Source organism: Podarcis liolepis (genome assembly GCF_965112155.1).
Source record: "Podarcis liolepis genome assembly, chromosome: 9".
In the NCBI taxonomy this organism is placed as follows: domain Eukaryota; kingdom Metazoa; phylum Chordata; class Lepidosauria; order Squamata; family Lacertidae; genus Podarcis; species Podarcis liolepis.
The window spans coordinates 72270709-72295228 of NC_139564.1; the positions used below are offsets into that span (position 1 = coordinate 72270709).

The following is a 24520-nucleotide window of genomic DNA, read 5'->3' on the forward strand; positions in this document are numbered from 1 at the left end:
CCAGAAGATCCAGCTGCATACCCACTCATTCATAGGGAGTGTAACCCCATTAAGAGCAGGCAACCTTCCAGCCATCCAGTCTAGGGAACTACCCACCCAGTGCCTCAGTGACAAATGCCATCATTCCGGACAACCAAAGCAGCTTGTGTGCCAAAACCGGGCCTAAACACTGATTGAAATGGATCTAGAAAATCAGTTTCTTCCAAGAGTGCCTGGATCTGGTCTGCGACCACCCACTCAAGAACCTTGCCCAGGGAGAGAAAAAGCACTGACTAGCAGCTACTTTTCTGAGTCCAGAGATTGTTTATTGAGGAGTGGTTTCACCACTGCCTCCTTCATGCAGGCAGGGACCACCATCTCTCGCAAGGAGGCATAAACCACTTCCCTGGTCCAGCCAGCTGTCCCCTTCTTGCTAGTTTTAATCAGCCGAGAGGGACAAGGGTCCGTAGTGCCCTGACCAATCCAAGCACCTTCTCCTCATCCTTGAGTCTTGGATGAACTGAAATTCATGCAACACAACAGGGCAAGACAGTGCTCTGGACACCCCATGAGATTAATCTGCTATAACAGCAGAGTCAAGATCTCTGTGGGTGCAAGCGATTTTATGCTCAAAACGCTTTGCAAACAAGTCACAGTGAGCTACCAACTGTTCGCTCACCTCCTTTGGGCCAGCCTGTAAAAAGCCCAGCACTGCCTAGAAAGAGCTCCGCCGAACAACGAAATGAGAATGCAAATGTAGCAAAGAAGGTATACTTTATTGCCTTCACTGCCACTGGGTAGGCTTGATGATGTCCAGTTGCATTCAACCAGAACTTTCCGTCACCTGCGTTTGACCTGTCCCCAAACTTGTTTACTTGCCCTAAGCTCTGGAGTATACCCGGGAGCCAAATGGGCTCCACAAAGTGAGAGAGGGCACTCGGAGCGATTGTGGCAACTGCCCAAGCAATTTGGATGTTCCAGAGGTCAGCCAGGGCTTCAGCAGGAGTGCCAGCCATATCATCCTGAAAATCCCCCACAACTGCCTGGAAACCCATTGGACCCATCAGCCTCAGAGGACGGACCATCCTCAAAAGTCCCCTGCCTCTGCAGAAGGGAAAAGTTGCTGAAAGCCTACATCTCAACAGGAAGCTTTGGGAAGAAAATTCCTGGCTTTATAAAAGTGGACCAAAGGGTAAGGCATGGGGGAGAGATTTGGAGGAGGCGGAGAGTGCCATATAGATCTTAAAATGCTGCATGTGATGGACTCTTGTAATTGGCATTGACCAAATGCAACAGCAAATAATAATAATAATAATAATAATAATAATAATAATAATAATAATAATAATAATAATATAAAGGCAATGTGATTCTTAGCTGCATCAACAAAAATCTAGTGTCCAGATCAAGGGAAGTAAAAGTACTGCAATATTCTGCCTAGTTTGAACCCCACCTGGAGTCCTGTGCTCTGTTCTGGACATCACAGCTTAAGAAGGATATTGACATACACAGAGGAGGGCGACCAAGTTGCGGGAGGGCCTGGAAACCAAGCCTTATGGGGAACGGTTGAAGGAGTTGGCCATTTTTAGCCTGGAGAAGAGAAGACAGGTGATATGATGGCCACCTTCTGAACTCTGGGAAGCCAAGGCTGTTATTTTTGTAGGTATTTTATTAAATTTATCCATTTAACCCAAGTGACAAAATAGAATTTCATGAGACTTTAAAACTGAACCAAGGCTGCAATGGGATGGTCATTCACAAGAAGAAATGATAAAGCTGGCTATCAGGATGTTTGAGATGAGATGTATGGAAGTGAGAGCTGGACCATAAAGAAGGCTGATCACCAAAGAATGGATGCTTTTGAATTATGGTGCTGGAGGAGACTCTTGAGAGTCCCATGGACTGCAAGAAGATCAAACCTATCCACTCCGAAGGAAATCAGCCCTGAGTGCTGACTGGAAGGACAGATCCTGAAGCTGTGGCTCCAGTACTTGGGCCACCTCGTGAGAAGAGAAGACTCCCTGGAAAAGACCCTGATGTTGGGAAAGATGGAGGGCACAAGGAGAAGGGGACGACAGAGGTTGGATAGTGTTCTCGAAGCTACCAGCATGAGTTTGACCAAACTGCGGGAGGCAGTGGAAGACAGGAGTGCCTGGCGTGCTCTGGTCCATGGGGTCACGAAGAGTCGGACACGACTAAACGACTAAACAACAAAACAGGCAAGTGGAGAGCACTATCGTAAGAAACGAAGAGAGCAAGTGTGGTGCACATGACTTACAAGATAAACAGAAACAGAAACATATGAATTAAACCATCAGAGGCCCAAGGACTACCAAGAATAAAAGACTCTATATTACAACCATAGCATTTTTCAACCAGTTATAAGTTATTTATCCCAATTTTTTTGAGCAACTTGTGGAAGAGATAAATTGTGTTTTTATGTATTCAATAAAATTCCACAAAAGAGGTTGCCTTTTTCTTTCTTTCATACAAACAGATGCACCAGTTAAGTTGTTCATGTAATGCAGTTTTCCATATGTTACTGCACCCTAATGAGGTGTTAATTCCAGACAGTGTTTTCCATGGAAGCCATGACTGTTAAAAGTGGCTCACCACACCCTGTTTCAATGCTAAGAAAGTTCTTAGGCAAAAGTATGCCAAGTCGTGTGGAAAAAAAGCGCTAGGTAGTGGATTTTGTGCCTCAAACTATCCTTTTGAAGGTTTGGTCTTTTTTTATCTTCGCTTGTGCTTTATACCTCTTTTGCTCTTATTATTTGGGCCGCGGTCTTTGAGCCTGACGTTTGAGCCTGCGACACGCATCTTTGAACATGTTTGGTTGGAGGCCGTGGGAAGTTGCTTGCCGACTTTCATCTCTCCCAGTGTTCCAGCCCTTTGAGAAAAGGGAACAGGGAGGGATGTGGGGAGGTTGCGGGGAAATCGGAGTGTTTGTGTGACACCGCCCAGGATGGATGGCTCCCTCCCCTGCCTTATCTCAGAGGAACAGGCTGAGCGAAGCCAACCCCAGCCAGATAGAGCTTGTCTCTTCAGAGGGTTTACTAGTGTAATCCAATGGCTTTTATTCTGTTGCTGGATATACTATCTGCCTTTGGCAGCTGGATCTGTAGCGTGGCAGCGATGACCATCTCTTTGCCCTCCCTCAAAACCACCCATTTTGAATGGGGCAGCTCGGAGTGAAGCTGTGTCTCTATTAAGCCAGCCTCAGCCGAGATCAAATGCTTTCCGATACAATCCAATTAACTCTCAAATTGAATAGCAATGCGGAGGATAATATACCGTTCTCATCCCTGGCATGAATTTTTTCCTCTCCTTCCTCCTTCCAGCTCCCATTACAAGACTGCAGGCCGTCTTGCCTCACAGTAGATGAAGGCAAATAGCTTCTGAGTTCACCGCCAGTTTAACCAGATAAAGGGCAATTAATTCCCAATGACGCCACCCAGGTGCAGGACAGGAGATGAGATTGATCATTTGGAAGGAATGTGTGTTGAAAATAAATACGAAGCGGGGGGGGGGCTGATTTTAACTTTCAGAAGGTCCCCCTGGTGGTGTCCCTCTGCCACCGCTCAGTCTCACGTGCTCAATGTTGTCTTTCTCCAACTGGTATTGCAAGGCCATCCTCCAGGTCAGGATCTGACCCATGAAATCTTTGCTTGATTTGAGGCACCGAAACCGTAAGTTAAGATGAGTTGGTTTTCGCAAAATGGGATCTCTCTTCCATCTCAAATGCAAGCGTTCACAAGGAAGGAGTTTCTGACGCAACCTTGGGAAGAACTTTCTGACTGTGAAGGGCCGTTTGATGGTGGGACAGACTCCCTCAGAAGTGGTAGACTCTCATTCTTTGGAGGCTTTAAAAGTAAGTCAGTGGAGCAGTGCGGTGGAAGGCCTTTGCTCAGGTGTGTGATCTGATGCCCAGCACTGAAAATAGATAAGAACATGAGAAGAGCCCTGCTTAATGGTGGAGGCAGGGCACAGCCATCATGGCTAGGAGCCATCACCAAGTCCTCTGCTCCTTCCTGAATTTCTTCAGTCCTTTTTTAAAGCCATCTAAGCTGGTGGCCATTGCTGCCTCCTGCCGGAGGGAGTTCCATAGTTCTTGCGTTGTGGACTTTCTCTGATCAGTCCTGAATTTTCCTACACTCAGCTTCATTGGAAGTCCATGAGTCCTAGTGTTATGGCACTCTGACCATTACACTGTTGGAATGCTGCAGGGGAGACGGGGGCATTTGGCAGGCCCCCAGCTGGCTCCAGCCACAGGCCGGCAGCCGGGCGATCTCCGGTACAGCATCAATCAGCGACACGAGCCTCAGATACGTTTAGAGACTCGGCACGCTCTTATCAGCAGAGTGAATAAGTTCTCACAATGGAAATGGCGGACAGAGACATGTGTAAGCATTATTTACAGGCATTTATTCAGCATAGTTCAGGAACAAAGGGAAAACATGTCTGCTTCCCTTTGTGTCCAGCAAAACAGCAGCAATGCAAAAGCAATATACAAATGGAAGTTCCCAGCAGACTGTGCTGGAAGTAAACAGTCATGCCTGATCCATTTTTTAAAAAAAAAATTATTGATTTTCACAAAATTAAGAAACACACTAACAAATAAACAGACAAACATAAATCATAACCTTATTAAAACTAATCTTCTTAACATTGTTCAGTGACTTCCTCGTATCCCCCTAGTTGAATTTCAGTGGATATCATTTTAACGGTTTTCCAAATCAAAGTTCTTAAAATCTTAACTTAATCACTTAACATCAGTCTTTCTTCCCAATTCAGCATTAAACATAATAATTCCTCACATTATTTATTTAAGTCCTAAGCCTAACTTGTAATTGCAAGCTTTTTCCAATTAATTTAACTTAATGTATTTAAATAGTCATTAAATTTCGTCCATTCTTCCTGGCACTCCTCATTCTGGTCACGGACTCTTCCGGTCAGGGCGGCTAGCTCCGAAAAGTCCATCATCTTCATCTGCCATTCTTCCACAGTTGGTAGCTCTTGTGTTTTCCACTTCTTAGCTAGTAATATTCGAGCAGCAGTTGTGGCATACAAAAATAATTTAACATCTTTCTTGGGCAATTCCAAACCTTTCTTTGTGGACTTTCTTTCATCAGTCCTGATTTTTCCTACACTCAGCATCATTGCAAGTCCATGAGTCCTAGTGTTATGGCACTCTGACCATTACACCACCACTGGCTCTCTGTCAATATGGTGTTAGAACATCTGGCCTGGAACTTCCCTACTGTCGTGCTTTGAGGGTGGGGGCATATTGAGCACCAGAGTCAAGTGACTCCACTAGCTGAGAGATCTATGGCAATCCTGTGGGAAATCAGAAGGGATAAAGCCAAACAGAGGAGCCCCACGGGAATGCAAACATCAGTGATCCTCAGTACAATTAAGATATCAGGATTAGGAAAATGGGCTTAAGGAAACTCTCTTTAACAATGGCATGCAGGAGAGCAATGCAGACAGAGGATGGATTAAATAAGAAAACAGACAGGGACATCACAGGTGCAAGGGTATCAATGGCTCATCTGCTGGCAAGGACTGCATCAGTTGGACCTGCCAGCAGCTGATGGATTAAAACCTGGGCTGTGAGGCCTAAACAAGGTGATAGGCTCAGCACACAGCATCTTGTGCATTGATAGCAAAGTTGCTGATTCTGAGTGGAGCCAAACTGGCATCACCTATGCACAAGAGGGAGGTAACAGCAGGCTTCCGCAGAAGCACAAAAAAGCCTTTAGTAAGGCATGGGGCAGGGGGCAGAATAAAACTCCAAAAAAGCCTGATGAGAACCAAGCTTCCTCAACAATATATGGAGTGCTGCAGATTCCCCTGTTCTTCTCTTACATTGTGGAAGTCGTTGTATAGCTTAATCACACGGGGTTGTATTTTAATTGTTGTCATAAGGTGCTCTGAGCAATGTGTTACTGCTGCTATAGACCATAACTGCTGTAAGCCGCTTTGATATTCCCTTTTTATGGCATTTTATTAATTTTTATTTATTTTGCAAAATGTATGCACCTCTCGATTGTAAAACAAGCCTCAAAGAGGTTTACAAAAAAGAAAAAAAACAAGAAATCGCATCAATACTTTATAACATACAATTTTTTAAAAAAAACAAACTTCCGGTCGGTGCCAGCGCTTAATGGCGGTCCTACCTCCGAGCTCCGGAGAAGGACTGCTTCGCAAGTTCGGGTCTGACCCGCTACGGCGAGCGGGGGACCCCTAAAATCTCAGGCGCTGAAGCCTGAGAACAAGGAGACTCGGTGGGCACCTTTGCGCCCCCCGGTACCGTGAAAGAGTCTTTTTAAAGGCTACGGATCGACATCGGGAGAGAGCGCGGTGCTGAGAGTCGCTACCCAGCCTGCGAAGTGAAGCCGCGTCGCCATAAGCGGAGAGCGCCGATTCCTTCCTGAAAAGAAAATTTGGACTGAATTCCCGTGAGTAAGAGCCGGAAAATAATCGGGACCCTTTAAATTTTAAAAATTGGGCTAAAAACGGGGAGATTTAAACAAAGGAAGTCTGCCTCCCCCCGACTGCATGAAAGTGAAAGCAACGGAACTGTAAACTTGCATCCGTTTAAACCCGCTCTTTGATCAGCTAAACCGGACATTTAGACCTTTGATCTCCCCTCTAGCTAGCAGGGCAGAGGGGAGGTGAATGTGATCAATAACTGCATGATCTATTTGAAGTAAAAAACCTCTGCTGTCTCACCCATTTGAAAGCATGAAACGGTCTGCCTTCTTAGCACACTGAACTGACTTTTCCCTGCGAAGTGATACTTTGATACAAAGTTTTCACAGTGCCTGGCCACTGTATATTACAAGAAGAAACAGTATAAACTGGGCAACTGTGGCAATTTGAAGTTATAAGTTTTTAGTAACATTGACTTTGACTGTGTTAATCTCCTTTTTTACATCTTGGACAGTCTCCTTTGTTTTCGTATTTGGAAATTTTGCTCTATGGCCATTTTGATTTGCTCCCTCTAGAGGATAAAGTAAAGTCCGGCACGGCCTAAGACAGTGGAATTTTCCAAGGGAGAATAAATCCCGTGGGAATTGACCTTGACATGAGTGGCTCACAAGAAGAGATAGTTACAAGAGCTAAGACCAAGCAACAACAACAACAACAGCTGCAGCAGCAACAGGCAAAGAAAAGAGGCTCAATCTCAGGCGCAACAGCCGGATCAGCAGGAACAACAGGACAAGATAAAGGAGCAGCCGTCTCTATGGAAGCTGTGACAGATGCCCTGCTCAAGATAAACCAAACTCTGGAGTCTTTGACAAAACAGACTTCAGAGAACACACAAAAATTAACAGAAATATCAGCAAGATTAAACCAGAATACAGAATCTATAAATAAATTGGTGGAGGAAAACGCCACCACGCGCCAAATTGCTGAAGATGCCAAAGCCACTGCTGGAGAGACACAGGAGAAATTAGAGCCGATTGCCAAGAAGGTCTATGAGCATGATGCAACTTTGGCCTTGTGGGAGTTACAGAGGAAAGAGAGAAACTTAAAATTAAGACTGATTCCGGAGAATGAAAGAGACAACCTTGTGGAATATTTGACACGGGAGTTTGCGGATTGCTGGGACCTTGAGGAAGACGAATTCAAAATTACGACTGCCTTTAGATTGGGTAAAAAGCAAGACAGAAAGACCCCGAGAGACTGCCTGATCACACTTAGATCCAAGGAGGAAAGAGACAAAATACTAGGACTACACTTTGAAAAGGCCTTGCAAATCGGAAATTCAGCTGTACAGATCTTTAAAGACATCCCAAAATACATTTTGGATTTAAGAAACTTCTACAAGGACTTGGTTCTTTTGCTAAAGAAAAATTCTATCCGCTTCAGGTGGGAGTTCCCACAAGGACTGTCATTTGACTACAAGGCAAAGAAGGTGAAAATAAAGACAATTCAAGACAAGGACAAATTTTTGGCAAGAAATGAGGAGGACCTCCAGAAGGGGACTGTGGACCCACTTGCAGAACAGAGGAGAGCACTAGAGATTTTGAATCTCTCGACTGGACAAAAACCACCACCATCAGAAGAAGAGCAACAACTTGGAGCTGTTGGAGGAGTTTAGAAAAATAACAAGATGGCTCTGCAATTTCTTAGTTGGAATTGTAATGGGCTCAATGGGCCTTTGAAGAGAAGACAGGTATTTCATATATTGAACAGAGAACAATTGGACCTGATATGTCTACAAGAAACACACATAACCAGAGCCCACAAGAGACTACTCATAAATAAAAGGCTAGGACAAGAATTTATTTCATCAGATAAAGTCAAGAAAAGAGGAGTTGTAATATACGTGAAAGAGAAATGGGCCCCAAAAATGATATTCAAGGACGAACAAGGGAGATATCTGGCAGTGGAGATACAAATACAAGGAGAAAAACTTCTAGTGGTTGGAATTTATGCACCAAATGAAGGCAAATCTGACTTCTTTAAGAGACTCCATGAAACCCTCACTGACTATCTGGATTACAATATGATAATCATGGGAGACATGAATGGCGTGGTCTCCACTAATATGGACAAGGCACAAAGACTAACAGTTAGCAAGGAAGGGAGACTCCCTAAGACTTTTTTCGAAATGACAGAAAATATGGACTTGATAGACATATGGAGAACAAGGAACCCTCTGGAGAGAGAGGGAACTTTCTTCTCCCAAGCAATGATGACCTGGACCAGAATCGATCAAATCTGGGTTACTAGTGGAATGGCCCCAAAGATTAAGAAAGTGGAAATCTGCCCAAAAACTTGCTCCGACCATAACGCCGTGAAGATGGAGATGAAACTCACAATAACTGGTCAATTTAGATGGAGAATGAATGACACCCTCTTTCGAGATAAGGAGATTCTCACGAAGGCCCAAAAGACCCTAAAAGACTATTTTGAAATAAATTTGAGGACCGACGTGGAGAAAAGAGTGATTTGGGATGCAAGTAAAGCGGTTATGAGAGGATTTTTGATTCAACAAAATTCAATAAAGAGGAAAAAACAAAATGAGAAAAAAGAGAAGATTTTGGAAATGATAAAGGAAGGAGAGAGAAAACTAAGAACAAAACCAAAGTCTCAGGACATTTTAAGAGAGATCAAGTTATATCAAACACAATATATGGAATTGATGAACCAAGAGATTGAATGGAAGATAAAGCAAATGAAGCAAAAGACTTTTGAATCAGCAAATAAATGTGGCAAACTTTTGGCATGGCAACTGAAGAAAAGGCAGAAACTAAATACAGTTACAAGCCTAGAGGTGGACGGAAAGAATATATCTAAACCCAATGAAATTAGAAATTGCTTTCTAAGTTATTTCAAAAAACTCTACACTCAAGGCCCGCAAAATGAAGAAGATATAGATAAATTCCTTGGAAAATATGGATTACAAAACATCTCTCATCAAAGTAAGATGGACTTGAACCAGAGAATCTCAGAACAAGAGATAGAGGCTGCCATTCAGAATATGCAACTGGGCAAATCTCCGGGACCAGATGGACTGACTTCCAGATACTACAAATCGCTGAAGGAATGGCTGACTCAACCACTAAGAGAAGTTTGTAATGAGATCCTTGAGGGAAAAAGGGCACCTGAATCGTGGAAAGAGGCATATATTTCACTCATACCAAAGTCAGAGACTGAAAAGACCCAACTCAAGAACTACCGCCCAATATCATTGCTTAATGTGGATTACAAAATTTTTGCAGACATTTTGGCAAAAAGATTTAAAAGAGTCTTGATGGAGAAGATTCATAAGGACCAAGCAGGCTTTCTCCCTAAAAGACACCTGGCAGATAATGTAAGGAATGTAATAGACATTCTGGAAAAGCTAGAGGTGAATATAAACACTAAAGCAGTATTGATCTTTGTGGATGCGGAGAAAGCCTTTGACAATATTTCTTGGAGTTTTATGAGGAAGAATCTTCATGGGATGGGGGTAGGCCAGGGTTTTGAGAATGGTATGGCTGCAATATATTCTGAACAAAAAGCTAAACTGATTGTAAACAATGTTGTGACTGAGGAACTTAAGATAGAAAAAGGAACACGACAGGGGTGCCCGATTTCCCCATTACTTTTTATTTCAGTTCTGGAGGTGTTGCTGAACATGATAAGAAATGACCAGCAGGTCAAAGGAGTGCAGGTCGGAGCTAAACATTATAAGTTAAGAGCGTTTGCAGATGACCTAGTATTGACTTTGCAAGAGCCAAACACTAGTACGAAAAAGGTCTTAGAAATAATACAACAGTTTGGCCAGGTAGCTGGATTTAAGTTGAACAAGCAAAAAACTAAAGTTTTAGGGAAAAACTTAACAGATATGGAAAAGGAGAAATTTCAAGAGGAAACAGGTTTGACTGTGGTCAAGAAGGTGAAATACCTAGGGGTTTACTTAACATCTAAGAATGTGAATTTGTACAAGGACAACTATGAAAAATGTTGGTCAGAAATTAAAAAAGATCTAGAAATATGGTCAAATTTGAAATTGTCAATGTTAGGCCGAATTGCAGTAATTAAAATGAATGTATTGCCTAGAATGTTATTTCTGTTTCAGACCTTGCAGATTCTTGACAAGATGGAATGTTTTAAGAGGTGGCACAAAGACATCTCGAAATTTGTCTGGCAGGGCAAAAAGCCCCGAATTAAATTTAAAATATTGACAGATGCTAAAGAAAGAGGGGGTTTTGCCCTGCCGGACCTAAAATTGTACTATGAGGCAGCAGCTTTTTGCTGGCTGAAAGAATGGATGCTCCTCGAGAACACGGACATCTTGGATCTGGAAGGTTTCAATAATGCTTTTGGTTGGCATGCATATCTTTGGTATGATAAAGTTAACAGTGCCTTTAAAAATCACATTGTCAGAAAAGCATTGTTTAATGTCTGGATAAGATATAAAGATCTATTGGAAAATAAAACCCCTAGATGGGTGTCACCAGTGGAGGCTAAAGCAGTGAAGAAACTCAATATGGAGGTCGGATGGCCGAAGTATTGGGAAATTTTAGAACAGGATGGAGATAAGTTCAAACTACAAAGTCAGGAGAAATTGAAGCATAAAGTAGAAAATTGGTTCCAATATCGCCAAATAATGGAATTTTTTAAACAGGACAGGAAAATCGGTTTCCAGGTGGAAAAATCAAAATTAGAAACCGAACTGTTAGAACCCAATACTAAGAATTTATCTAGAATGTACAACTTGTTGTTGAAATGGAACACACAGGATGAAACAGTTAAATCGGCTATGATTAAGTGGGCTCAGGATGTTGGACATAACATTATGTCAGCTGACTGGGAATGGTTATGGAACACCGGTATTAAATTTACGGCATGTAATGCCTTAAAGGAAAACATCATGAAAATGGTTTATAGGTGGTACATGACCCCAGTCAAGCTGGCAAAAATCTATCATTTGCCCGATAATAAATGTTGGAAGTGTAAAGAGACTGAAGGTACCTTCTACCACCTTTGGTGGACATGCCCGAAGATTAAGGCCTTCTGGGAAATGATCTATAATGAAATGAAAAAGGTACTTAAATGTACCTTTTCTAAAAAACCAGAGGCCTTTCTCTTGGGCATTGTCGGCCAATTGGTGACAAAGAAAGATAGAACTTTTTTCATGTATGCCACAACAGCAGCAAGAATACTTATCGCAAAGTATTGGAAGACACAAGACTTACCCACTTTGGAAGAATGGCAGATGAAAGTGATGGACTATATGACACTGGCCGAGATGACAGGCAGAATCCGTGACCAACGAAAAGAGACGGTGGAAGAAGAATGGAGAAAATTTAAAAGCTATCTTAAGGACTACTATAAACTTAATGAATGCTAAAATGTTGTGGTTTCCAGAAACAAAAGGGTACAGGGATACAAGGCTAGACTATAAAAGAGGACTAAGATGATAGAGATTGGAAAGTAACAATTGGGAGTTGCTAGTTGAATTATGGACATTGGGATGCAGAGAGGGGGGGTATGGGGAAGTCCAAGAAAAGAGGGTTATGAAAATATGTTTGAAACTATACGTGTATGTTTGTCATTTTTAGTGTTTGTTTGTTTTTCTTAAAAATGTTGTAAAACCAATAAAAATTTTATAAAAAAAAAAATACAATTTTTTAAAAAAAACACACACTAAAACACATTAAAATTCACATCAGTATTTCTAAGCATCTGCATAGGCCTGCCAAAAGAAGAACATTTTTAGCAGGCACCAGAAAGGGTGCGATGCTCTTTGTTTTTAAAGGTGTTTCTCATGACGTTCCCACCCTTGGAGAAACCGGGACAGGGATTCTGTGGACAGGAGGCAACAGAGAAGGACTTTTGTAGAACGCCAGGAGCATCAGCAAGGCAAGCGGCAATAGCCCTCCTGCAAGCCATGAGTGCGTGCTGCAGATAACAGCAATGCCCTGAGCACAGCCTGCTAGAATCATCATCATTTACACAGGAAGGCCTTGGGCTGCAGAGCAGCATCTGTAAATCTTGTGTCTCCGTGACCTCTAGTTACTGACACTCTTTGCTCTTCTCCAGGGAGACATAGACCATAATTGCTTCGGAATGAGGGCCAGCCATTAAGACTGACCCACCTGCCCTTTCTTTCACCCTGATTCCAGGGTCAACTTGAAGCAAACAAACTACAGTGGTGCCTCGCAAGACGAAATTAATTCATTCTGCAAGTTTTTTCGTCTTGCGAAGCACGGTCAAGTCGCAACTGCACCTCTTCAAGCAATGCACCCTGGGTTTTAAGAAAAAGGAAACAAACTCGCAAGACGTTTTCGTCTTGCGAAGCAAGCCCATAGGAAAATCCGTCTTGCGAAGTAACTCAAAAAACGAAAAACTCTTTCGTCTTGCGAGTTTTTCGTCTTGCGAGGCATTCGTCTTGCGAGGTACCACTGTATTCCAGTTGCTAGGAACCACAGGAAGGGAGATGGCTCGCAAATGGCTAAGGTCCTGCTTGCAGCATTCCTGTAATGTGCATCTGGTTCACCACTGGGAGAACAGGGTGGAATCTAGGCACATATAAAAAACGTTGTGAATATGTGTTTTTTTTAAAAAAAGTTTTGAAAAATATATTGAATTTGCCATAGCTCACCATTGCCATCCAGTGTCACATTTGTATAAAGCACTTTGCAACACACAACACTTTACAGTGGTACCTTGGGTTACAGACGCTTCAGGTTACAGACTCTGCTAACTCAGAAATAGTATCTCGTGCTCCGGCAGCGCGGCGGCAGCGGGAGGCTCCATTAGCCAAAGTGGTACCTCAGGTTAAGAACAGTTTCAGGTTGCAAAGCATTGGAAGACACAAGATCTACCCACCTTGGAAGACTGGCAGATGCAACTAATAGACTATATGGAGATGGCGGAAATGACTGGCAGAATCCAAGACCAGGGAGAGGAGTCGGTGGAGGAAGATTGGAAGAAATTTAAAATTTATTTGCAGAAATATTGTAAAATTTTTGAATGTTGAGGACATTGAAATGAATCGCAGGGGCTTTAGCAACAAAGTAAAATGTAAGATTGGATTAATAACAGATAAATTAATAGGATATGAATTTGCTGAATTAATTTTTTAAAAAAGGATACAAGAACGGGAGACGTGAGGAAGTCGGGAAAATAAGTTAACTGAAGATGAGAAATTAAGAAAGGGAATTTTTGTTTTTTGCTATTATATGTGTTTTTATCTCTTTTTTCTCTTTTTTTTCTTTTGATGTGCTTAATGTTTGTATTTTTGTATTGTATTTTGTGATTTTGTATTTTCTTTGTTTTTGTATATTTTCTTTAATGCTTTTTTATTGTGAAAACTTAATAGAATATTATTTTAAAAAAGAACAGTTTCAGGTTAAGAATGGACCTCCAGAATGAATTAAGTACGTAACCAGAGGTACCACTGTATTTGCAGCTGTATAGCTGAGTAGCAAGATGCTGGGGTCTCATCCGGGAGGGCTCTTCTTAGGTGCTTGTGTGTTTTTAGGGACGAGGATCTGGGAGACCAGGGTTGAAATCCCCGCTTGGGTGGGCTTGGGCCAGTCACTGCCTCTCAGGCTAACTTACCTCACAGAGCTATTGTGAGAATTCTGTGAGAAAGAGGAGAACCACGCAGGCCTTTGTGCTTTCTCTGTCCTCTTGGTGCCTATCCTGCGCTTTCTTGCTTAGACAAGCCTACACAGATGTTTAGAAAGTCACTTTTCGAAAGTTTAAACAATCTTTGCTAATTGTTCTTATTGATGGGTCTACTGTTTCGTCCTTTTTTTGGTAAACCACTTTGAACTTTCTTTTTCAAACGGTGTATCAGTTTTATGTAATAAGTAATAGATAAATACTATACAAGACTCAGCGTCTGCACACAGGTCCCTGTACAAATAGGATGTTCAGTGCATGATTGGGGCCGGTCGGTGGGGGGGGGTGTCCCTTGTTGCTGTTTTTTGTTTTTGTTTTTAATTTTTATTAATTTTTTTTTAAAAAAATAGAAGTTAAACAAAGAAAAACAAAGAACAATATATAACAATGTAAACACACTTATATACATATTTTCCAAAATGAAAACTAATAAAAATAAAAAGAAAGAAAAGGAAAAATAAAAGATACAAAGAAAAAAGACAAAAGGGAAAAAAATACTTTTCATAACCTGGAATATTACCAAATCCTTGCTTCAAATACTGCAATATATAAATCTTAGTTAAAATATTATAAAAGACTTCCACCGCATTCACCACACGTCTCTTAGTTGTCTTACTCGCATTCACATCTGTTCTTCAATCATTTCCCTTCCTTAGATTCTTTTCAAATCTTTATGATCTCTGTATTCTTCACAAGGTTAGTCTAGACACAACCAAACTTTCGTATTTGAGCCCTGCTTGTATAAATAATCATTGATACTATTTTATTATTGATATTATTATTTTTGTATTTTGCTTTTATTATTATTTATGTGGAAATTGTTCAATTTCATTCTGTACTTTTTATGTTTTGTTTATTGTTTATGACTGCTTTTGTTATGTTTGTAATTATGTAATTTTTACATGTTATATAAGCCGCCCTGAGCCTGCTGCCTGGCTCAAGCCTCCATAAATCCCATTTGTTGAGGGCCTGCGAAGAAATGCAGCCAGTAGCTGAGGGTCTTAAAAAACGAGGGGAAGTTATGAGAGTTGACAGCTGTCACATCTAAAAGGCTGTCACATGGAAGATGGAGAAAGCTTGGTTTCTGCTGCTCCAGAGGGGAAGTCCCAAACCAATGGATTCAAGTTACAAGAAAGGAGATTCTCATCTGTTGTTTACAGGAAAAATTTCTGAAGGTGAGAGCCATTCAACAGTAGGACTGACTTCTCAGAAGGTGGTAGACTCTCTTTTCTGGATAGTTATCTGTCAGGGATGCTTCAGTTGAGATTCTTGCATCTCAGGGGGTTAGACTAGATGGCCCTTGGATCCCTTCCAATTCTACAATTCTATGGTTCTATGCTTTTTCTTCCAAGGCACAGGTGCTGATATATACTCAGAGTCGCAAAGTGATTTCATGCTCTTTATTCAGCTCATAGTGGTGAGGAGGAATGAATGAAAGTCCCCTCAAAGTATCTGCTTTATATACATTATTTACACAATGGGCTGCACATGATTGGCTAATTCTGGAATTCTACTGTAAGCCAATCAGGTTGTGGATTCACTTCTATCTGGAGCAGGATTGGGTGGTTCCTGCCAACCAATCATACTGCTGCATTGTTCTAGGACCAATCAGACTGCTGCATTCTGAATCCTATTGTTCTAGGACCAATCAGATTGCTGCAATTTGGATCCTATTGTTCTAGGACCAATCAGACTGCTGCAGTTTGGATCCTATTCAACTCAGTACATAACAGGTGCCTCCTTTTCGCCCTGTCTGGAATAGAAAATTTGGGCATGTTAAAGGGGCAAACCTGCCCCTGAATCCCATTGTCTGCATTTACCCTTTGAAATGTACCATGTAGTCCCTGGTGTTTTTTGGAGGGGGTTGGAAGGTTTGCAGCTGGGCCCACGAGATCATGCAAAACAGTTTCTTCACAGACACAGCAAGATTAATAGATTCCAACATCTGAAGCTCATCGCAGGCATCAAAGACTCCCCAAGCAATTTGTAAAATAAATAAATAAGTGTGCAGGAGAAAACACTGAACAAATATATATATATGGTGAATGAGAGAGAGGAAAAGAGGGAGATCATACGGGGAAATTTCTCTTTGCTAGCGTATGAAAGACATACAAAATTACTAAAGGGAAAGGAAGCTGTGGGAATATATATATATTTAGAATCTAAATAAACCTCAGGCTGACAGGAAATGCAATGCTTTTAACTTTCTTGTAGTCATTAATAAGGAATTTATCATCCTCACCTGGCTGTTGGTGAGAAGGAAAAGGGCCAGAGGTGTGTGAAAGAGAGCTAGAAGCAGGCAGAAGCCAGAGTGGGAGATGCGTGCTTGATTTATGCTTGAATTCAAGGCTGTGGCTTTGGGAGAAGCGAGACCTTCTTGCGGGGTTAATGCTGGGAGCCCCTCCATCATAGGCTCAGGCTGTATATATGTGTTAATAAACCATATATCCTAAAGACATAGCAGTCTCCACTGTCCCTCATTCCAAGGAAACTGAACTCTGGGTAAATGCCTGGAACACCAGGAATCTCACTTCACTCATAGATTGTGGTGGTGTGCAACACTGGTGTCAAAAGTGGGATTCATTTTTCCCGGAGGAAGACCTGTGTACCTGAGTCAAGGTGAAGGGAGGAACAGGTATACCTCTAGAGCAGTTCAGATTGATGGTCCAGCAGCAAAGCCAGGAGCAAATGGAGCAGCAAGGCCAGTCGGATCAACTGCTTGACAAACTGGATCAACAGCAGACAGAGACAGTGGTTCGATAAAATGGAGCAGCTGCAAGCAGAGTGTGGGAGAAGCTTCCTTGGAGAAAAAAGTCAGAGACCTGCCTGATGAGATGCTAGGTAAAGGTAAAGGGACCCCTGACCATTAGGTCCAGTTGCGGACGACTCTGGGGTTGCGGCGCTCATCTCGCTTTATTGGCCGAGGGAGCCGGCGTACAGCTTCCAGGTCATGTGGCCAGCATGACTAAGCCACTTCTGGCGAACCAGAGCAGTGCAGAGAAACACTGTTTACCTTCCCGCCTGAGCGGTACCTATTTATCTACTAGCACTTTGACGTGCTTTCGAACTGCTAGGTTGGCAGGAGCAGGGACCGATCAACGGGAGCTCACCCCGTCGTGGGGATTCGAACCGCCGACCTTCTGATCAGCAAGCCCTAGGCTCTCTGGTTTAACCCACAGCGCCACCCATATCCCAGGATGAGATGATACACGGGGCCTAAAGTGATCCAAGAGCCCAGCTGTAAGGCAACCAGGTAGAAGGGATGGCTGAAGAGATTCAGTAGCTGAAGGCAAGGGGGAAGATGACGTCTTGGAGAAAAGTGAACAGGCTGGAGCTGAGGATCAGCTTCTGAGTGATTTCTCCACCAGGTCCCTGGGAGCCTGCTGTGGAAGAGGGAGTGCAGGATGAAAGGCCAGTGAAGGAGGAGGAGAGCCAACTGCAATGACTTTAACTTAGTGGCACATTGGATACAACCCAAGATTTTGCGTGTGTACTGGGGAGAGGCGAACGTTGGTACTTACCGTGATAAGTTCCTTCTCTGGAGGGAGAAGTATGATCCTGTGTGGGTTGTCACTGCCCATCTCACCACTGGCAGGAAGTAACTGGTTTGTTTGTTTGTTTGTTTGTGGGGGGGTTTTAGAGTATACCTGGGGCAGGCACAACCCCTTTTTCTCCAGTTCAATTTGTGCTTAAGCAGGTAACTGTACAGTCAGGAATAAACAACTAACAGACTAAAAAAGAAGGAAACCAAATAGCTCGGAGCAGGAAATTCAGCAGTCCCAGTGGGACATGCCCTCTGTTGCCTGGACTCCCGTCCCAAGCTTGCCGTGTAGATAGGACTGGTGAAGAGGAGAAGGGGGACACCGTCGCCGCCACCAGTATGTGCTAAAGAGCAAGAAGGACGGGGAGATAGGAGGCCCCGGAACATTGTGGGGAGGCATATCTGGCCCCCTGGGCGACCCTCCATGCTCTGTGTCTGATGACCTCTCCCATGTACAGTGGGTGCTCGGGTTGCGAACGTGATCCGTGCTGGATGCATGCTTGCAACCCGCAGCATTCGCAACCTGAGCAGCACATCTGCGCACCCGCGGGCTGTGATTTGGCGCTTCTGCGCATGTGCAAAGCGCGATTTGGCGCTTCTGCGCATGTGCAAAGCGCGATTTAGCGCTTCTGCGCATGCGTATGCACAACCGCTGAAACCCGGAAGTAACCCGTTCTGGTACTTCCAGGTTTCAGCAGTCTGTAACCCGAAAAAACGCAACCTGAAGCATCTGTAACCTGAGGTATGACTGTACCTGGGAGGGCCAGATCATATTTCTCCCTACAGAGAAGGAACTTATCATGGTAAGTACCAACGTTCGCTTCTCCTATAGGAAGGGAAATACGATCCTGCGTGGGATGTATCTCAGCAGTTACTAAATCAGGTGGGAGCCGCTGTGGGCCCTACCTCTTTGGTGTTAAACACCTGTTGAACCACTCGTCTCCCAAGGAGACCTCCGCTGAGGCGTAAGTATCTTGCTTGTAATGACTCATTAAGGTGGAAGGCAAAGGTCAAATGGCTGCCCTGTAAGTTCTGGAAGCAAAAGTTCTCTGCCATGGAGATTGACATTATTGTTGGCAAATAGGTCACCTTAGATGCTAAATTGTGTCTCTCATCCATCTTGAATGGAGCTGAAACTGGCCTTCTTGTTGTTTAGTCGTTTAGTCGTGTCCGACTCTTCGTGACCCCCTGGACCAGAGCCCGCCAGGCACTCCTGTCTTCCACTGCCTCCCGCATTTGGGTCAAACTCATGCTGGTAGCTTCGAGAACAGTGTCCAACCATCTTGTCCTCTGTCGTCCCCTTCTCCTTGTGGCCTCAATCTTTCCCAACATCAGGGGTCTTTTCTAGGGAGTCTTCTCTTCTCATGAGGTGGCCAAAGTATTGAAGCCTCAGCTTCAGGATCTGTCCCTCCAATGAGCACTCAGGGCTGATTTCCTTCAGAATGGAGAGGTTTGATCTTCTTGCAGTCCATGGGACTCTCAAGAGTCTCCTCCAGCACCATAATTCAAAAGCATCCATTCTTCGGTGATCAGCCTTCTTTATGGTTCAGCTCTCACTTCCATACATCACTACTGGGAAAGCCATAGCTTTAACTATACGGACCTTTGTTGGCAAGGTGATGTCTCTGCTTTTTAAGATGCTGTCTAGGTTTGTCTTTGCTTTTCTCCCAAGAAGCAGGCGTCTTTTAATTTCTTGACTGCTGTTGCTGTTACTCCTCAACAAATCATTCTATATTTGCTGGTTGCCACTCATCTAGGGATCTCTGGAGGAAGCACACACCCTGTTACTCTCTGGATTGAGGGTTTTAAGAAATCCTGCTTATTACCATTTCCAAAAAAACTGACTTATAAACTATGTGTTGTCAGGGATGAGGTGGGCCCCTCCAGCTTCTGCTTGGGGCAATTTGTGATTGATATGGCCAAACTCTCTTATAGTTGGCACATTCCTACTAAATGAGTTTATTTGGCAACATTTGTGATTATTTCATAAGTTACGTATAATATGACCCTTGTACCCCACCATGGAATATATTTTATGCTACTCATTCTTTTTTTAAAGCTTTCTATGAGGGTGGCGCTGTGGTCTAAACCACTGAGCCTAGGACTTGCAGATCAGAAGGTCGGCGGTTTGAATCCCCGTGACGGGGTGAGCTCCCGTTGATCGGTCCCAGCTCCTGCCAACCTAGCAGTTCGAAAGCACGAAGTGCAAGTAGATAAATAGGTACCGCTCCGGTGGGAAGGTAAACAGCATTTCCGTGCGCTGCTCTGGTTCGCCAGAAGCTGCTGCTGGCCACGTGACCCGGAAGCTGTATGCCGGCTCCCTTGGCCAGTAAAGCGAGATGAGCTCCACAACCCCAAAGTCATTCGCAACTGGACCTAACGGTCTGGGGTCCCTTTACCTATGATCATTATGATTTTTATTCTGCTATTTTGTATTGCTCTTTTGACTGTTTTTATTCTTATTTTTTTAGCTTGATGTTTTGTTTGCTTGCTTTTGTTTACTGCATTTGCAAATCTCATTAAATAAAAACGAGTGTCTCTAAACCTGCATGACTGGGTATTAAACATAAGGGACTTTCAAAGAAGCCGGCAGAAAGGGACTGAGAGAGATTTAAGAGTCTCGGACGTAAGGTCACCGGGCTAGATAGATGGACTAATGGACTATGGTTCTGGGATTGAAACCGGGGAGGGAAAGGTGGGGTTTGGAAATCCAAAGGGGGCCTGATCTTTTTTGCTCTGTGTTTAACTTTATGTTGTTATCACTATAAGAATGGGGAATTCGTGGAAGGGCAATAGGGTCAACCTTAGAAAAAGTTTTTTATAAATGAATAAGGTACATAAGTTAAAAGTTGATACATAAATCGAATTAAATATAATAATGAATTAAGGGTAAAAACTTAAGATAAATAAATAAAAATAACAAATTAAGGTTAAGAAACTTGAGATAAGAACTTGTTGGATAAATATTTGGAATTGGAATACAAGAAGGGGAGGTGAGGGAAAGTCGTGGAAAGAAGTTATTGAAAATGGGATTCTAAAGGTTGATTTTTTTCTTTTTTCTTTTTTTTTGTACTATTTGAAACTTTAATAAATATTACTTAAAAAAAAAAAAAACCTGCATGACTAGCTCTTGACATCTTTGTGGCGCAGGGCGTTCTTGGAGAACCAGGAGCAATATCTGTTCAGAACCCAGATGCCCCCGACCTGCCTTCTTCATATCCACACCACATTCAGTGGATTTGATTTTATAACCATTTTCTTCTGTGAGGATTGTCCTTGGAGGAAAATAAAAGGGGAACTATATTGTGTTTTCCAGAATTCCTTCATTGCTCCTGAACACAAGAGCTCCTTGTTTGACCTAAAAGAGGTGAGTGTGGCTCAAGCCACCGTGTTGTCTGATTTCATGATCAAAAGCATGGTTTGCTCTGGAGGGATGTGTCCCCTTGACCGTCTACAGTGCTGTTTGGCCAGGCCACCTCTCAGGGTATCAGTGCTGCTCTCTGTTTTCACAGCACCATCAATATGTTTTGTTTTATTATTTCATAAGATTTATACACAGCTTGGCTGTAAAAAAAATAAATAAATAAAAGAAAAAGCAGCTTACAAAAAGACAAAAAAAGAAAATCAATAAAATTGTGCGTTACAACATCCAAAAGTTAAAATGCAAAACAGATTAAAGTTACCTCCCCATTCTATACATCTGTTTTTAAGCAAGCGCCAAAAAGAGCACAGCAAAGGTAACCTGCTTGATATCAAGTGGCAGGGAGTTCCAAAGTACAGGCGCTGCAGAAAGGGTATTGTGTGGCCCCTGTAGCAGTGCCAATTCCAGCGATGGAAGTATAGACGGACAGGTCCCTGCTCCAAGGCTCAAAAAGGAAGCCACTCTCTTGCTTTGTCACTTGTTATGTACTGAGTTGAATAGGATCCAAACTGCAGCAGTCTGATTGGTCCTAGAACAATAGGATTCAGAATGCAGCAGTCTGATTGGTCCTAGAACAATGCAGCAGTATGATTGGTTGGCAGGAACCACCCAATCCTGCTCCAGATAGAAGTGAATCCACAACCTGATTGGCTTTTACAGTAGAATTCCAGGATTAGCCAATCATGTGCAGCCCATTGTGTAAATAATGTATATAAAGCAGATACTGTGAGGGGACTTTCATTCATTCCTCCTCACCACTATGAGCTGAATAAAGAGCATGAAATCACTTTGCGACTCTGAGTATATTTCATCACTGATTACTAATGATGCTAATTCGTTAGGGTTTTAAGCATTAAGCATCTATAGCCACATCCCCACTTGTCTGTTTGGCTGATATGAAGCATAGCCTTAACAAAGATACAGATTTGCTGCTTCTTTTTTGCGAGTGTTTTTGGAGTTACTTCTCTAAAAAATTATAACAACTTTGGCTTGTCAATATTTCCTGACTTATTACAGGAAGCCCACAACACTCACAGGGGCTACGTTCTAGGGATCATACCTAAAGCCAAAATTGCAGTTGTATAGTTAAAACACATTGGGTTCAATGACAGGTGGGATTACCAAAGTCTTTTCCCCCAGATGCTTGACCCCTTTCTGCCCCACCCTTAAAAAAATTATTTTGCCAAGCATGTAAAACTGAATATGTGCAGGTTAAACACATGTAAGTTGCAGGCTTAATTATTTATATATTACATTTATGTCTCACTTTTTCCTCCAAGGAACTTGGGGTGCCGTACGTGGTTCTCCTCCTAATTGTACCCTCACAGTAGACCCACTAGGTAGGTTAGGATGAGAGCAAGTGACTGGCCCCCAATACCACACCCAAAGAGCTCAATGCCTGAGAGGGCGGGAATTCGAACTCTAGTCTCCCAGGGCCTAGTCTGACACTCTAACCACGGCACCACCACTGGCCTGTTGTCTGCGTGAAGTACTCTTCCCGTACTTTGTGAGACTAAAGCACATTTCTGTGAAATCTTACAATGCGCAAACAGGGTGAAGGAGCAGGTCCCCAGCTGACAGGATGACAGAGTTGATGAGCAGCAAAGCACTGTATTTTTCGCTCCATAAGACGCACCAGACCACCTAGTTTTTGGAGGAGGAAAACCAGAAAAAAAATATTCTGAATCCCAGAAGCCAGAACAGCAAGAGGGATTGCTGCGCAGCGAAAGCAGCGATCCCTCTTGCTGTTCTGGCTTCTGGGATAGCTGGGCAGCTTGCATTCGCTCCATAAGACGCACACACATTTCCCCTTACTTTTTAGGAGGGAAAAAGTGAGTCTTATAGAGCAAAAAATATGGTATATCTCTGCCTCTGTCTCTCTCCTCTGTGCCCTGTCTCTGAGGGTCCGGTCAAGGGCCTAAATTCTGCACCCAGCAGTGTGCCCCCTTGACCTTAATTGGTCCCACTTGACCTATTAAATCTAGCAGAGAGCCAGGGGTGGTGTCATGGACAGAGTGATGGACTATGAGCTGAGAGAGACCAGGGTTCAAGTCTCCGCTCCACGGGCTGCAACCTCGGGGGCCGGTCACTCTTGCCCTTCAGCCTGTCCTACCTCACAGGATTGTTGTGGGGGTTCAATGAGGAGGTGGGAGAACCATATATGCCACCTTGAGCTCTGTGGAGGGAAAGGTTGGATATAAATGCAGTAAATAAATGAAATAGATAGCAGAGGAAATGTAACTGGTTGGGTCAAAAGCAGGGGTAGGCAAACTAAGGCCCGGGGGCCGGATGCGGCCCAATCGCCTTCTCAATCTGGCTCGCAGACAGTCCGGGAATCAGCGTGTTTTTACCTGAGTAGAATGTGTGCTTTTATTTAAAATGCATCTCTGGGTTATTTGTGGGTCTTGCCTGGTGTTTTTACATGAGTAGAATGTGTGTTTTTATTTAAAATGCATCTCTGGGTTATTTGTGGGGCATAGGAATTCGTTCATTCCCCCCCCCCCCGCCGCCCAAAATATAGTCCGGCCCATCACATGGTCTGAGGGACGGTGGCCTGGCCCACGGCTGAAAAAGGTTGCTGACCCCTGGTCTAAAGCGCATGGCAGGAAAGTGCTGGCTGCTCCCAGTGGCGGAGCTTTATGCTCCGGCACTGGGGGGTGGAGAGCAGGCAGGAGTGGGGCTGGTACACATCCTGGGGTGGGGCACGCCGCCCGCAGGAGCGGGGCGTGCATCCTGGGGGCATGGCGCACGCCCTGGGGGCAGGGTGCGCCACCTGCAGGGGCATGGCACCCAAACACAGGCGGAGGGGCAGCCACAATGGCACCCTTCCGGGATCGCGCTGCTGGGGGCGATGCGCTCCACTCTTCTCCCTCTGCCAGTGGCCCCACCCCCCTCCGGCTGGCTTTCTTGGTAGCCAATCAGAGAGAGGCTCCAGCCCTCTTGGGGGGACTTCTGAGGGGCTGCATCACCAGTATGAGTGTAGTGGTCAAGAGCAGTAGACTCGTAATCTGGTGAACCGGGTTCGCTTCCCCGCTCCTCCACATGCAGCTGCTCGGTGACCTTGGGCTGGTCACACTTCTTTGAAGTCTCTCAGCCCCACGCACCTCACAGAGTGTTTGTTGTGGGGAAGGAAGGGGAAGGCGAATGTTAGCCGCTTTGAGACTCCTTCAGGTAGTGATAAAGCGGGATATCAAATCCAAACTCTTCTTCTTCTTCTTCAGACTCAGGTCTGGCTCGGCTGTCCATCACAGCCTTAAAGCACACTGGGTGTGACTTTGGGCAAGCCAATGCCTCTCAGGCTAGCTTACCTCACAGGGTTGTTGTGGGGACTCCGTGAGGAAATGGGGAGAAGCATGCACATCGCCTTGAGTGTCTTGGATAGAAATGCCACAAATAAAAATGTCTTGAAGGCTGTCGCTTCCCCAAAGAAGAACCACCATAGC

The 24520-nt window shown here is 43.8% G+C and overlaps 1 protein-coding gene across 5 annotated transcripts in view; it reads left to right on the forward strand.

Annotated features, from left to right (window-relative positions):
- Positions 1–24520, forward strand: part of CCDC33 (coiled-coil domain containing 33) — a 169387-nt gene that overhangs the window by 116864 nt on the left and 28003 nt on the right. For 4 of the 5 annotated variants that reach the window (XM_083460469.1, XM_083460470.1, XM_083460472.1 and 1 more), the window contains one exon: positions 20973–21023. The exons of the other annotated variant lie outside the window; for it this stretch is intronic. In XM_083460469.1, coding sequence (XP_083316595.1) covers positions 20973–21023 — 51 coding nt within the window. The remainder of the gene's footprint in view (positions 1–20972; positions 21024–24520) is intronic. 5 annotated transcript variants of the gene reach the window in all.